The following is a 16,318-nucleotide window of genomic DNA, read 5'->3' as shown; positions in this document are numbered from 1 at the left end:
GATGGATTCCCAGCAGTTACACTGAGTGAGGTAGTTTTTTTACTTCTGGGAGGAATTAAAATTTTAATCAACTTCCCATGTCAATTTGGCCCCTGGGAATCGTTGCTGTGGCTTCAACACCCCAGGAAGACATTCTGGATAAGACCCTTAACACTACAACTCTCATATACCCTGTGATGGATAGTCTATGGATAGTCTGAGTACCATGACATTGTGTATTCATGGTAAATTCATAAAAATTGAAAAACACTTATAAAAAATAAAAGGGGGCCATAGTTGAAGGTTCAACCCCTTTCGAGTAAAATATAAATGTTTTTGAAATATGAAAATAAAAAAGAATAAATGATTGAATATTGCACTACATTTGCATGCCATTGAAGCACAATATATTTAAAAAAGAGTTTGATGCAAAGTCACATGCAGTGCATGCTGGGAAGGACGGGATACTCCAATGGGGTATCTTGACAAAATGGAATTAGGTAAATAGGAGAGTTAGGTTCAATATTCTATTCCAAATTTGCAAATCAGAAGCTTTCACGTAAACAAACAACCTTTAAGGTTACACATACTGCTCTGTTGATATACGGTACACAAGTGCACATGTGCTAACATAACACTGCAATACACACTGAAATGCTGTAATATGCACCCACTGAAAACATCCTTACTGAGGATTTTGATCAAATTTATGAAATCAAGACATTGAACATAATGCCCTCTGGTGGCAAGTAGACTATCAGGTGAGAATGAGATTTTATTTCCTACACCGTCTACTTGAAATCCCACCATGGTTACCGTGTCAATGATGTTCCAGTTGCCATGGCTACTGCAGAAGAGAGACAAAAAATTTCTCATTCAGGCATCATAAATATTTTATCTGCTCAGGTTCCACAGTGCTTGCCATTTCCAATTCGCGTCTAAAGGCAATTGTTGTGTTTGATGATTTGTTGCAGGGAAGGTGAGATATCTTAGAATGACTGTCAAGATTCACTTGGAAATGAAATCTACTGTACCCTAGCTTCTGAAACAAGCAATCACAAAACCAAATATACCCACCTCGGGTTAAAAGCTAACACCGACTGTCAGTAATTGATATTTTCTGAGACATGTCAAGATTAAAAAAGTCAAGTATATATGGCATTGCTATGTATTCTGTCACAGCATATATGTTAAAAAACATGAAATTATCAGAGCTACAAGAATTAAGTCAGCGGGAGTATCTTCTCCTGCCATTTGGAGGCATTACACACTCAATTAAATTAATGAGCCACTTTCTCTTCGCAAGTAAATGTAAAAATCCCATGAGAAGCCGAGAAATCTGTGATAACTGATGGTGCATCATACTGTAATGTGAACCCATTCCCAGCAAGGTCATAGCTTGACCTCATTGGTTTCAACAGGTAGTAAAAACCTGTGTACTGTAATACAAGGGTGAAAGCAATAAAACTTGGCTCTGCAGTGTAACTGTTTGTCAAAAGATGACAATTATAAAGCATATTAATAAGGTAAATATCATCAAATTGATATTTAAGAAACAATAAAAATTCAAAACAACAGCAAAGTACATTTCCCTTTAAAATATTTGCAAAAATACACAATTAAAAATATATATTTTTGACCGCACAAGTCAAACTAAAGTCCATATAAATATACTTTTATATATGTAAATATAAAGCAACTGGTTACAATATCCAGTTTCAATACCACAACATGCTCCATGGGATACAATATAAATGAAAGAACAATGTATAAATATTTCGTTTTGCATTACTGACAACACATGCGAATAAAACAAGTGAGCAAAATGAATATTGTTTCCTGGTTGGATGAACATAATGAGATGAATAATGAAAACTGATATTAAGTATGGTACTAGTATCTCCTGTTGTTATTGTAAATATTTTTTTTGTCATTTTACCATTGAATACAATTACATTGATACAACATAAACAGACATCACTTATGCATCTTGCTCACGAGTGTGAACATAAAATATATCAGTGAAACATAAGGCTAAACTAAATTCTATTCACCTTGATACAACACTCAGTATAGGATTAGCTGAATGGAACATATCTTGTGGAAAAATCTACATGATGATAGTGTCAGTGTGACTTCTCACTACATGACTAATTGGATACATACGAGGTCAAAGGTCGTATCTATGAGGATCAAATGACAATGTGCACAGACTAATTTCTTGAAAAGTATTGTACAGTTGATGTCAAAGATTTGTATGCCAGTTCAGTGTAATGGATACAAAGCACAATTTGTATATTTTATTAAAGCTGTCCATCAGGCTACTCTATTGCAAATAAATGAGTGGAATTTATTTTGTTAATTTTTGCTTGCATGGTGATCTTATTCAAACACAAGTTTGAGACAGCAAAATGCTTGTCAACAGCTTTGGTTGTCATGCAAGATCTAACCATGCAAAGCACAATTGTTTTATTGATGATTAATATTGGTGCAATATATTTGCATAAAAATAGGATATTTTCTTTCCCCTTCCCCTCCCCCCCCCCCCCCCCCAAAAAAAAAAATTAATAAAAGGTTACTACAGAATAAACAAAAATGAAAAATTGAGAATGCCAATTTTAGCATTTTGTTCATTTGTTTCTGACAGTTGACAGTGTGACAACTGATACAATACTTTCAGTCTCAGATAACATGTCAGCATTATTGTATTAAATAAACAGCCTCGTTTAATTGTGAATATATGTAGCCCCTAGAATATTCTATAACCTTTAGACCTATAGTATTGGGCCAATAAACCAATTTTAGACCTACTTGGCTAGTGAAAACAATGTTTGTTTCCATTACCTCTTCCCCACTATTCTTATCCCACATTTTTCATATTTTCAAAACTTATGGCTGTGATTAATAACACAGCTATGGACAAAATAGAAAATGAAAAAACCATGCTGCCTGATTTATTTTACTGAGTTATTCATAAGCATACACCTTTTTTCATTGCGGCCTTACTTTGTTTCGTTTTTTGTCCCAGTGAAATAATGTACCAACGTACTAGTTTGTGATGAATGTATTATTAGAAATACAGCACAGACTGCCATGTAGGAAGTCTCTGTACGTTCTTGATGGTGACTATTAGACAGGTTCAAACTCATCATTCACCATAAATCTTGGGTGGCTATTTCTACAACTCATATACTCTAAAACTCAATAAAATACGAAAAGCAACTGCCACTCTATGGAAAGTCTCTCCATTCTCCACTGAGATATGTAAGTGTTGTAAAGTGTTACAAGGATCAAAACACATCTCCTTACCATTTACAACAGTTATACGTAGCTGACACTGTGTGATTATTGGAGCATATGGCCACACTCTCTTTCGTGTTTTCCACTTCCGACATCTCCACTTCTTCTGTCAGTTGCTTGGCAACATCAAGGAACAGCTTGTCGACGTTGTCCGCCTCCTTGGCGGATGTCTCCAGGAATCTCATGCCGTGCGTTTCCGCAAATGTGGCACCCTGCTGTGTGCTGACTTCTCTGTCTTGCACCAGATCTGTTTTGTTTCCTACATTATCAAGCATGAAAAGAACTGTGTTTTGAATGCTGATCAATACACTACACTGAAGTTGACAGCCGAGTGCATTTGACTGACATTTGACCAACTTGTATTCCCAATGTATGTAAAGCATAAGGAGCAATAAAACTTAATTTAACGATAGGGATCCTCCTTGAATAATAATTATACAAAAACCACAATAATATCAGAATTTCAACAAATTCAAAACCCATCTTTCTGAATAGGACATCCTTTGAATTCGGACTTGAAAATTATTCAGCATTTAAGTTTCACCTAGGAACATTACAAATTATGCCTGGTGCAATATGATACAATTAAGCACCCTCCTGTCAACCACACAGTTGCTGCTAAAGGTCAGGGTTAGGTTAACTGCAGACACAACACACTGCTGCATTACAATGAGTGAAAATGAAGTCTAAAAGCTTTCAGCACACAGAAGGATATAAACTCTAAATTATTAAATTCTTCCTCCTATGTACATACAACTGCCACATCCTATGTAAGTTGATATTCTAATTTACTGTGCTAAGTAGATTTCTTTCTACGTTCTTAGACCCTACCGATTTTGGCTATAATCAGACCTGAATATTAGAATATATACAGTTGAAAGCTCCATATCAATGTAAAACTAGCTGTTAGACATTTACATCAAATAATATTGTCCTTATTATTTCATTATGATTTTTAGTGTCAATGATCCACATATCATGCCTATATAGACGGTCATTAAGTTTGTTCAGAGAACTGTCATTGCAGTCAGGTTATACTGACTGTAAAAGCTACATGCATGCAGCTTAAATCACGCATGCAGTTGACATCAATATCACTATACCCACGGGTATACACCAGAGAATTATTGGTTTATGTTCTACTCAAATGGTAAATATTGCCGACAAAGTATATGTACCATCGTATTTGTAACAACATTGCTACTAAATTTATGTTGCAGCGACTGGAAGGGAATTAGAGTCTGGATTTTAAATACACATGGGATATGGATTGTCAATTGGTGACTCATTTGCCATCAAATATTACAGGGTTTCAGCATATGGTCACATGTTCATGCAGTACTCACCGACCAGGACTGTTATAACTACTCTTCTACCATACAGTTCAATCTCTTCTAGCCAGCCTGGCAGACATCTGAAACTTTCATGTGAGGTGACATCATAGACCACTACCAGGGCATCAGCACTCCGATAGTAACTCTGTGTGATTGATCGAAATCTTTCCTGTCCAGCTGTGTCCCATATCTGTAACTGTTCAAAAAAATTGACAAAAAAAGGTTTAAATGATCTTTCCGACTGATCATGAATTGATTACAATGTCATATGGTGGCTGTAATCTTTATCGTTGTTCAAATATTTCCATAAAGGGCTTACTTTATCACAGAGTGAAATCATTGCTATTTTAGTCATTTGTATTTTTTGAAATTTTCCGATGGCACACAATACAAGGTATATCACACGAAAGCTTGAAAATTCCTAAAGTTGCAAAACATAGTTGACACAGGGTCTAGCATTCAGAGTGCAGCGAATAATTTAAAATTGGTTTCAATGAGGAATTTTTCAAGATAAAATACAGTAGCCCTGATTCTACGGATGAGAATATGGTTTTTATTTAATTTGCAACGTGCTGGAAAAGAACATAAGTAATTTGTAAAAGTTGTTATACAGACTAAATGTGGTTTTGAATAATTTTTCACTCATTTACCTCAAAATTATCATTAAAACTTGAGGAAAATTTTGCAAAAATATTAGCAATATTTGGTGAAATCCAATTTTGGGAATCGCACAAATATATTCATATCAAGTAAGGCACTGGGGAAGAAGTGACAAATAATTATTCAGTCTGCTGGTAGGCAATTCAATATATGTTGACTCAATGCAAAGATTTTTATAATATTTGTGGTGATAAAAAGAGCAGTTCCTGTTTGGTTGGCAAACATACTTTACTAAGAATGATGTACAAATTGAGAATGACCATGTTTAAATAATCTCAGTCTACACAATTAATGAAATAATTGTGTATAACTTATAGGTTTAGTATACTGGTACTGACATTTTGCATCGATGTGCTGTAAAGATCTGAAAAGGTCAGATCAGGTAGGTAACTTGCATTGAAACATTTGCCATGACTGATAAGTACAGTCTCACTTGAAGCAGAAGAAATCATTATTGTATTTCTACATGAACGGTTTAGTTTCAAGCTGTCTTGTGTTAGTGTGGTACTTATCACTGCTATTCAATCTGACAGGCTAGCATTTCACAGAGCAGAAACTAAAACTGAGGTACAGCAAATTGAATACATCAAGATATGAGACTGTGGGAGAAGATTTGCCAAGTGGGTTTTAAGTGCACTGAAATGAAAAGAATGTCTTCAAGGAAAAATCTCACATGTTATGAACTGAAACTGAGGTCACTACTTGGGAATTATAGGTCGACCACAGGTCAGCAAACAAACTATTAAAATTTGTTTATCACATTAGATCTTTGGCTTGATAACACAATAGTTCAATTCAGTGCATCCAGTCACTCTTTCAGGGCATGGGGTCATCAAGGAACACACTTGAAACAATATTAACATTATTTGAAAAAACAAAAACGTGTAGCATCATTTTTAAGCACACAGATGCATAACCAGAAAAGGTACATGCAATATAAAATTCAAGCCTTCAATGCAAGTACATTATTACTCAATTAGCAGTGATGTCATTGTCAAAATATTGCATCTAATTACAATTTACATATTCTCAGACAATAAACTCTTTTTTTTATAGAAAAAGGGCAAGATATCATTTATTTTTGCCTATCACTGATTTTTTGTTCATAATAATTCGAGATTTAATTATTTGGCATTGATAATTATAGGCACTTTAAGTGGTATAATAATGCCATTTTTTTTGAAAGACCGTAACATATGACATTTCCTGGTCATTGAACTAGAGGAACATAGCCTTTCTGTATGAAAATTATAGAAGATATTCCTGTACGCAATCACAAACAGGCATGCAAAACCCACTGAACACTGACTGGGTCAACAAAATGTCATCCAAATAACATTTCATTTGCTATTTTAACCCTGTACTACTGAAAATATCAGAGGCCTTATTGACAAGCATACGGTGGGGCTAGAAAAATGAACATTAATTGAGGTGCATGGAAGGCCATCTTAATGCCTGCATCATGTGGCTGGAGATAAAGAACTGTATAATGAAACTAAGGAATATCACACTACGACTGAAAGATCAAATGTTTTTTTCATTCTATTTGCAAGAGTTAGATTGAAAATGAGTTCTCATAAGTGACATAAATGTACACTGCTAAGTACATGAATAGACCAAGGCATGTACTTATTTCCACCATGTTGACAATACAAACAAAACCAAAATACCAAGCAGATCAAAACTTATCTTAGTAAAGTTAATTGGTTTCAGTACAGTTTTCATATAAAAAGATTGATATTTATTTCCCACAAGAGATTTTACAGTTTTTTAATGTTTCCTTTATGAGATGGAAAGCAGATTTGACTCGATCTCTGTATATGCTTACTTGACGTAATGGTGGAACGTTGTATACACTATTGTGAAAGAAAATGGGAGGCCTTTCCCACAGTGTCAGAAAATCTGAAATTTTGTTGTCAAAGAGGAGTATTTGGATTACTGTTGTCTCATGCTGTTGTTGTACTAAACAGGATAATGTATGTTGTATAATTTGATACTTCGCTGCACTGGAAATTTAATGTGTACTATTCAACCCTTTGAGAGCTGTAATTTTTTCCCACCAAAATTTTAGAGCAATATTTTACCAATTTTTATGAATTTTTCTGTAATTTTTTTGACAATTTTGGACCAAATGGACATCACATTTCATTGACTATAGTTTTTTATCAAAATTTTAGCAAAATTTCAAAAAAACATTAACTGGTACATGTATATAGTTTATGAAGGCGAAAAAAATTGACTTTGGTGTTCTAAGGGTTAAAACATCACAAGGTTCATAATTTCAATTTCTCTGAGATGAAGGAGGAAAATTGATACACATGGATTTTGTTGGAAGAGACAGTGTTTATAGCCTTACTTTGACTGGATTGTTGCCTATTTGTACTGTCTTGATCATGAAGTCAACACCAATGGTAGCACCTTGACCAGGAGGAAATAAACCCTGAAAATGAAATACCAAGAGGAAACTTGTTATTATTTTGGGAGTGGGCTTATCCATCCTTCATTGCTGATTGTCAGGAATGTTATCCCTGGTGGTCCATGCAGCTTTGTTCTCTGAAAGTCTGGAAAAAATACCGCAATCATACGGTGTCGCTCACATTTGATCAGAATTGGTACATACCAGTATGGGTACCAAAGATCAACAATAAATGTTGTTTCTATCTGTTCGGTGCATTCTACGTTGATATTATGACAATGATTTCTGCACAGTACAACCAGAACAAGTCATTGACAATGACATAGTCCCCACTTGTAATAGGAGTATTAGTCTTGATGGGGCAGGGAAATGTGGTCATTAACAAGTATGACTGGAGTGTATATGTTCAGATGAATGGGCACATAGGACTATGTCATTGTTCCAAATTTGAAACAAGAGGCATGTCTAATTTATGGTTCTATATCGGGAAAAAAGATCAGACCTCTAGCTGTATTTGCAAGCCAAGAAATACATATGCGCATAATAAATGAGGTACAAGATGTTACATCTTAAGGTCTATTATCCTATCAAAATTGAAGCGTAAAGAACTTGTGGTTACTGAGTTATGCATATATATGCATAATCAAGCTCAAAGGTCATCAAGGTCACGTGACATTTTGAAAAAAAAAATTGTATTGCTAATTAATCCATATATGCCAAAATTCAGACCTCAAGCTCTATTGGCTTGCCCACAATTATATATGTACATAATTAATGAGGTAAAGCATGTGTTGTCATAAGGTCTCCCATCCTACTAAATGTAAAGGACATAGCACTTGTGATTACTTATTTTTTGACATAATCGTGTATTTTAGGTAAAAGGTTATCGAGGTCACATGACATTTTGTCAAACAATGTCTATCCTTTAGTCTATCCCTAAATACCAAAAATCATACATCTAGCTCTATTGGCTCGCTCAAAATTAGATATGCACATAATTAATGAGGTACAATATGTGGCGTCATAAGGTGTCCCATCATAACATATATGAAGGGTGTAGCACTTGTGGCTACTGAGTTATGCACGAATATGTATATTTGAGGTCAAAGGTCACTGAGGTCACATGACATTTTTTTAAAAAAATTGTATTGCTAAGTTATCCCTATATACCAAAAATCAGACCTCTAGGTCTATTGGCTCGCTCAAAATTAGATATATGCATAATTAATGAGGTACAATATGTGGCTTCATAAGGTGTCCCATCATACCAAATATGAAGGAGGTAGCATTTGTGGTTACTGAGTTACGGACAAATATGTATATTTGAGGTCAAAGGTCATTGAGGTCACGTGACATCTTGTCAAAAAATTGTATTGCTAAGTTATCCCTATATACCAAAAATCAGACCTCTAGCTCTATTGGCTCGCTCAAAATTAGATAGGTGCATAATTAATGAGGTACAATATGTGGCGTCATGTCCCATCATACAAATATGAAGAGTGTAGCACTTGTGGTTACTGAGTTACTGACAAATATATATATTTGAGGTCAAAGGTCATTGAGGTCACGTGACATTTTGTCAAAAAATTGTATGCTAAGTTATCCCTACATACCAAAAATCAGACCTTTGGCTCTATTGGCATGCTCAAAATTAGATATGCACATAATTAATGAGGTACAATATGTGGCGTCATAAGTGTCCCATCATACCAACTATGAAGGGTGTAGCTTTGTGGTTACTGTGTTATGGACAAATATGTATATTTGAGGTCAAAGGTCACCAAGGTCACGTGACACTTTTGTCAAAAAATTGTATTGCTAAGTTATCCCTATATACCAAAAATCAGACCTCTAGGTCTATTGGCTCGCTCAAAATTAGATATGCGCATAATTAATGAGGTACAATAGTGGCATCATAAGGTGTCCCATAATACCATATATGAAGGATATAGCACTTGTGGTTACTGAGTTATGCACAAATATGTATATTTGAGGTCAAAGGTCACCGAAGTCACGTGACATTTTGTCAAAAAAATTGTATTGCTAAGTTATCCCTATATACCAAAAATCAGACCTCTAGCTCTATTGGCTCGCTCAAAATTAGATAGGTGCATAATTAATGAGGTACAATATGTGGCGTCATATCCCATCATACCAAATATGAAGAGTGTAGCACTTGTGGTTTACTGAGTTATTGCACAAATATGTATATTTGAGGTCAAAGGTCATTGAGGTCACGTGACATTTTGTAAAAAAATTGTATTGCTAAGTTATCCCTACATACCAAAAATCAGACCTCTGGCTCTATTGGCTCACTCAAAATTAGATAAGCACATAATTAATGAGGTACAATATGTGGCGTCATAAGGTGTCCCATCATACCAAATATGAAGGGTGTAGCACTTTTGGTTACTGAGTTATGGACAAATATGTATATTTGAGGTCAAAGGTCACCAAGGTCACACGACACTTTGTCAAAAAATTGTAGTGCTAAGTTATCCATATATACCAAAAATCAGACCTCTAAGTCTATTGGCTTGTTGCTCAAAATTAGATAGGTGCATAATTAATGTGAGGTACAATATGTGGCGTCATAGGGTGTCCCATCATACCATATACGAAAGGTTAGCACTTGTGGTTACTGAGTTACGGACAAATATGTATATTCAAGGTCAAAGGTCACCAAGGTCACGTGACATTTTGTCAAAGTGTCTGAGATATCTGTATGAACGGATGGACTCACGGACGGACATGACCCAATCTATAAGCCCCCTGGACTTTATCTGTGGGCACTAAAAACTGTGTCACTGCATCCTTTTTGCGGCTGACTCGCAGCGTGTTTGCAAGGTTATATCTGATTGGTCGATTGTCACTATTCACAGCCACTTAGGGAGTCTATTTGTATTGTTTTCATTATATTGGTAAGATTCAGCCACCCAATTGGATAACAGCTTCGAAATCGCTGCGAGTCGGCCCCCTTTTTGCAATATGAATACGATGAGAAACTAAATTTTTATTTTTCTTGGCCATATACATGGGAGTCTATGGACTGCCTTATACATGGGTGTCTTTGGACTGCCTTATACATGGGAGTCTATGGACTGCCTTATACATGGGAGTCTATGGACTGCCTTATACATGGGAGTCTATGGAGACTGCCTTATACATGGGAGTCAATGGAGGTGAAAACTAAAAAGTCCTCTAACACGGCCAAATTTGATCGCATTGTGAAACAAATCGACGTGCATCTGTATGAGGTAGGTTACTATCCTTGTACCAAGTTTGAACGAAATCGCTCCAGGCGTCTCTGAGATATCTGGGTGAACGGACGGACGCACGGACGCACGCACGCACACACGGACGCACGCACGGACGCACGGACATGACCAAACCTATAAGTCCCCCCGGACGGTGTCCGTGGGGACTAAAAACAACAAGAAATATTTAAACCAGAAAAACAAGAATGGAAAAAGTTGGACATGCTGCTACAGAAAAATAGATGTTTTGATCAAAAAAGGGCAAAAATTGTCCTAAAATCACAAATATTGAAATTTCACCACATTTTTTGCAAACAGCTTTTCAGCTTGTCAAAAGATGATCTGCAACATTTTGCGAAATCTATCAGCAATATAAATCACTAGGCCATATGTACCGGTATGTTGTAGTTACAGCACACAATATTATTTGCGCTAGTGATATAGATGTACACTGTATCCTCAGCGTCAAACTAAGAAGAATTATAAATCTGAAATTTACTCAGAAAAAAAAATTGGCACAGCTTTTCTCATTTGGAAAAATTTTTTTTAAGAAATTTACTATTGTAAAAAAAAAAATGTTCACAATTGTATTGTGACCACCCCCTCCCAAGATCTAATGGCCCGTCCCTTAGTTTGAGCAGGTCTGTAATGACAGGAAATGACTCAAGGTCAGTGGAGTATTCTGTTTCAGTCATTGGCATGCCACCACTCCTGAACATTTGCAGAATTTCCCTTTGTCTTACCTCATTTGCACATTTTTGACACTGACATCTTCATTTGAACAACATCACATCTCAACCCCTGCATCTACCTGTACACCAAATACTGAGATGGTAGCTTAGGCGGTATGGGAGCTTTTGCGTGTGACCACCATACATCTGCACATACATACCCACATACATACATACAGACATACAGACGCCACCAACTCACCATATAAGCTCTTTTTGGTATTTATATAAATACCAAATATGAGCTAAAAATGTTGTACTTTATTTTCCATTGGACTTGTTCAATTGCAAAGCAACTTGTCTAACCAATGACTAATGTGTAATCCTCGATCCAGGAACCCAATTATTCCCTTTACGAAATCCCTGCTGTCAGCGCTGAAGTGCACAGCATGATGACTTGATGTGACAATGGCTTCTTTTCAAACAATATATACACCACTGTTTTAAACACTTTGACATGCATTTCCAAGAATCAAAGACATATTTAATTGAAAGGAATCTGGTCAACTGTTAGTACAGTAAACAATAATTCACTATTACTCAGGTGACTGTGCCAGAAAGTATGAAGAAAGCAAAGTGTAATTATAGCTACCACATACTGGTACATGTGTCATGATTTATCATGGGTAATGCACACCTCTATTACTTTACACCTGATTGTACATGTGTAATAGTTTCAAGTTACGGAATATCTTTTTTTACCAAAAGCAGCAAGGCTGTCCAAAAATTTTCATTTCTAAATATTTGCTCGGCAGAATTTTTCCATATTCAACCATTCATCCCCACAAGACCTAGTGGTCTATTTCTAAAGTGAAGACGACATTTTCACTATAACGAAATTACTACTTTTCACTCACATATTCACACACGTCAGCTCTTGTTGTACCGCTGTCAGTCTGTCTGTGTGTCGCATCTAACTGCTGGTATGATATCTCAAGAACAGTTTCAGCATTGGAATCAAATCTAAGATGCTCTTTGAGAATGACAGCTGGAACTGATTTGTTTTTGGTGGGCATGGCTTGCATAATTATTTCTAATTTGCATACCTATTTATTGAGCATCAGATATTCTCAGAATCAGTGCATCACATATACAAATAGCAATCATCAAAACTTAATGGCAGATTTCATTCATTCAGCAATAACATTGCTTATTTGCATATCGAATGAACTGTCACATTATATATTTATAACTGGAGGTACTTGCCCATGGCAAAGTTGATGAAATTGTTATATTTACCAGATGATACAATGTACCTGATATAAGATATTACCGTAATGATGGTCATATACAAGATTCATGTCAAACAATTGGTAATTTGCATACCGAATAAACTTTCATTTAAGATAGAGAAACATGAGACCAATGTCTCTGAAGCTACTATAGATGGGTGCAGAGGACATACATAGAATAATACCTGATATAGTGAGAGCAGACCTCCTTTGGCAATGTGTATTCTTATGACAGGAGAACTGTTTCAGTATGGCTCATACTTACAGAGCCCCTATATACACAGACATTCATCAATAGCCAGCATAGAAAACTACTATCTATGCCTATAAAAATGGCAAAAATTGCCTGAAAGATACAAAATTGCAGATTTCATCGTTTTTTCAATGCATTACCAATAAGGTAACCCCTACAAACCTGAGTACCTAATATCAAAGCTATCAGATGAGCAATTATTGTGAAACAAATTTTTTGACCAAAAATGGCAAAAATTGCCCCAAAATTACAAAATTGCAGATTTCATCACAATTTTGATATATCAACTTCAGTTCATCACTACAAACCTGTATACCAAATATCAAAGCTATCAGACCGGTACTTGTTGAGAAACGAATTTTTTGACCAAAAATGGCAAAAAGTGCCAAAAAAGAATCAATCATATTATGAATATATATCATTTTGATCATCTCCATGAACTTGCATACCAAATATCAAAGTTGTCAGACAAGTGGTTTTGGAGAAATAAGTTTTTACCAAAAATGACAAAAATTGCCTTAAAAATACAAATTTGCATATTTCTGCACAATTTCTACAAATCTTAAATAGATCATCCCTAAGGACCTATATTCTAAATATCAAAGCTGTATGACCTGCAGTTTTGAGGAAGAAGTTTTTAAAGATTTTTTGACCAAAAATGGCAATAATTGCCTTAAAAAATACAAACTTGCATATTTCATTACACTTTGAACAAATCTAAGTAAGGTCATCCCAAGGGACCTGTACACAAATATCAAAGCTGTTTGACAAGCGGTTATGAAGAATTTTTTTTACCAAAAACTTTTTGAGCTAATTTGCATATTTTCATCGTTATCAAAAAACTAAAAAAAGATCATATGTTGCATCAATACAACAAATATCAAGTTTGTAAGTACTGCGGTTCTCCAGATACTTGAGTGGACGGGCATCTCATAAACGGACATACATACAGACTGATGACAAACGCCGGATGAATACCCAGCCCAATAGCTTCTGTAGACTATAATAGTCTATAGTAGCTAAAAACAGTAGAATAGGGATCCAAATAAATTTCTTCTAAGATTCATCAACTGGATAAATCTGGTTGCAAACTATTTGAACTGCATTAAAAGTTCATAAAGAAAATAAAGCGATGCCTGGTAGTGTATTACAATCAGCAAAGTACCAGACAGGATGTGAAAGTAAATAACATAACAAAATTTAACCCTTATGAAAGGGGATACTTCAATTGTAATTGGCATTTTGGACCCTATGAACCAAAGGTGCACAGGGGATTGAAGCTATCTGAAAGCTATCTGAAAGTAAATGACAAAGCTTCAACATTAATCAACTGCCTACATCTTTGAATGTTGAAATTTTTCATGTGAGCTTCATAGAATCAAACAGTACAGCACGTTTCTATGTGATGTATCTCATAACATATGGGAGAAACATTTTTGCTCATCATATTCCTTGTCCACTCACTGCAACCTACAACATAACCATTATAAAGAAAATGACAATATTTTTAGTTTTGCATCCACCATTACATCGTCCATACAACATGCTATCAAAAACCCACAGCATAAAAGTTTTTTACCATCACATTTCTGGGCAATTAATTTGATTAATGGAAAACAAAATGATTCAATTGGAGAAAGTTATGATTAGGCTTGCCTTCTTCGTCCATGAAACAGAGAAGGAATGCTACAGGCAATTCTAGAGACTCAGAATCAAGCACAACTTTCAGTTTCTTTCACATACAAATTGTGCAAAATTTCATACTTCATTCCTCTTTCGTGCCTACTCTATTTGGGCAGTGTTTGTTAAAACGACTAATAACAAATTCAACAAGAATGTTTACCTTAGAGGATTGGACCACATTCAAAACTGGTTCCAAACTATTTATCTATTTTAAAGTTGCAAACACATGAGAACAAAGGTCAAGAACACACTGATGATAGGCCCCATGTGATAATTAGACCAGATTAAATCATTTAATACTTAAAGTTTCAAAACCAAACTTTAAATATTTCTTAAAGAAAACTGAATAAAAATGATACGTGACATATCCTTTATATGCCGAGTGGGAGGGGGGTTAAAGGTATACTGTCACCTGTTCCAATTTTGCCACAGTTACCATGGAAAGAGAAAATCCACAGATTTTAAGCGGGTGGCGGCTGTTTAAAAACAGCGCCCTCACATGGGCATTTTGAATACCAAGTAATGCCCCTTTGATCATATATGGGCATATTTAGATTACAGGTGACTGTATACCTTTAATAGTTACCGTCCCCAGTTGCAATGTATAATAAGTTACCTGTGTGAATCTCCTTACGAGGCATGTTTTACCAACGCCTGCATTTCCGATCAGGACAACTTTAAACAGGTACTTGTAATCTTCCATTTTCTCATACAATTTTCGAGTAAAATATCTGAAATGTGAAATTGAGATTGGAAAATGAGAGATCATATAGAACATATACAGTACAACACATTATTATTCATCAACGAAACGATCACTTATTGGTTTTTTATCATCAGTGAAACAAATGTATGAATTTCATATTCAACTTGGCTATTAAAATAAACAAAAAAATGCAAATCAAAGACATGCAAAAATATGTGCTTACGGAACACGCAAACGTTTGGCGCAGTTTGCTTCTCATGTACTTGACTGCTCTCTTGGTCCGCAATTGTACGTCTTGTTTTGGTGGGCCTCTCCGAGTCGATGTTCACTTTTATAGCTTGTTGATTGTACACTGCACAGTACGTCGGTTGAGTCACACTCCAATTTATCCCGTTATGCCAGCCGTACACGTACAGTACACCAACGTGGAGTGTTATTGTTTACATTTGTGACAAAGGGTACTAAATACAGGCGCTCAATAAGTGAGCAACAGAGCGTGAACAGGCCAGCTACGGAAGATCCTTACATATGAGGTGACGTCATTGTCATCCGGGTTTTCTATCGTCCTATGACGTCACAGTTTGTGCTCTCCTCGGGACTATTGCTCGATGGAGAACTTCGATGTCTAAAGAAAATCGCTTAAATTGTAATGCATATGATTTGGTGAAACAACTGTTCGAAATAGTACATTTCGTAACGTATTTCCCACTTGGAAATTCCCACGTTCCCGAACATACTATGACGTTCATGTTTTTGGTTTCTCCTTT

The 16,318-nt window shown here is 35.6% G+C and overlaps 1 protein-coding gene across 1 annotated transcript; it reads right to left on the bottom strand.

The window, feature by feature from the left end:
- Nucleotides 1-2,516: 2,516 nt before the first annotated feature.
- On the bottom strand, nucleotides 2,517-16,201 carry LOC139131714 (ras-related protein Rab-30-like). The gene is made up of 5 exons (XM_070697906.1): nucleotides 15,775-16,201; nucleotides 15,462-15,576; nucleotides 7,630-7,713; nucleotides 4,626-4,809; nucleotides 2,517-3,538 (listed from the first exon to the last, which is right to left on the bottom strand). The coding sequence occupies exons 2-5, from the start codon at nucleotides 15,546-15,548 to the stop codon at nucleotides 3,285-3,287; spliced, it is 609 nt and encodes a 202-aa protein (XP_070554007.1). The 5' UTR covers nucleotides 15,549-15,576; nucleotides 15,775-16,201; the 3' UTR covers nucleotides 2,517-3,284.
- Between the last annotated feature and the right edge of the window lie 117 nt (nucleotides 16,202-16,318).

Source organism: Ptychodera flava, chromosome 4 (genome assembly GCF_041260155.1).
Source record: "Ptychodera flava strain L36383 chromosome 4, AS_Pfla_20210202, whole genome shotgun sequence".
NCBI classification, from domain to species: Eukaryota; Metazoa; Hemichordata; class Enteropneusta; family Ptychoderidae; genus Ptychodera; species Ptychodera flava.
Note: the sequence above shows the minus strand (reverse complement) of the source record. Positions and strands in the feature narration are given on the sequence as shown.

Excerpts from the sequence above, each read along its gene's own strand:
- LOC139131714 (XM_070697906.1), bottom strand. The coding sequence starts at position 15,548 with ATGGAAGATTACAAGTACCTGTTTAAAGTTGTCCTGATCGGAAATGCA. Across the intron at positions 7,714-15,461 it reads TCGTAAGGAGATTCACACAG|GGTTTATTTCCTCCTGGTCA; the intron begins GTAACTTATTAT and ends TTTCATTTTCAG. Across the intron at positions 3,539-4,625 it reads AGTTATAACAGTCCTGGTCG|GAAACAAAACAGATCTGGTG; the intron begins GTGAGTACTGCA and ends TTGATAATGTAG.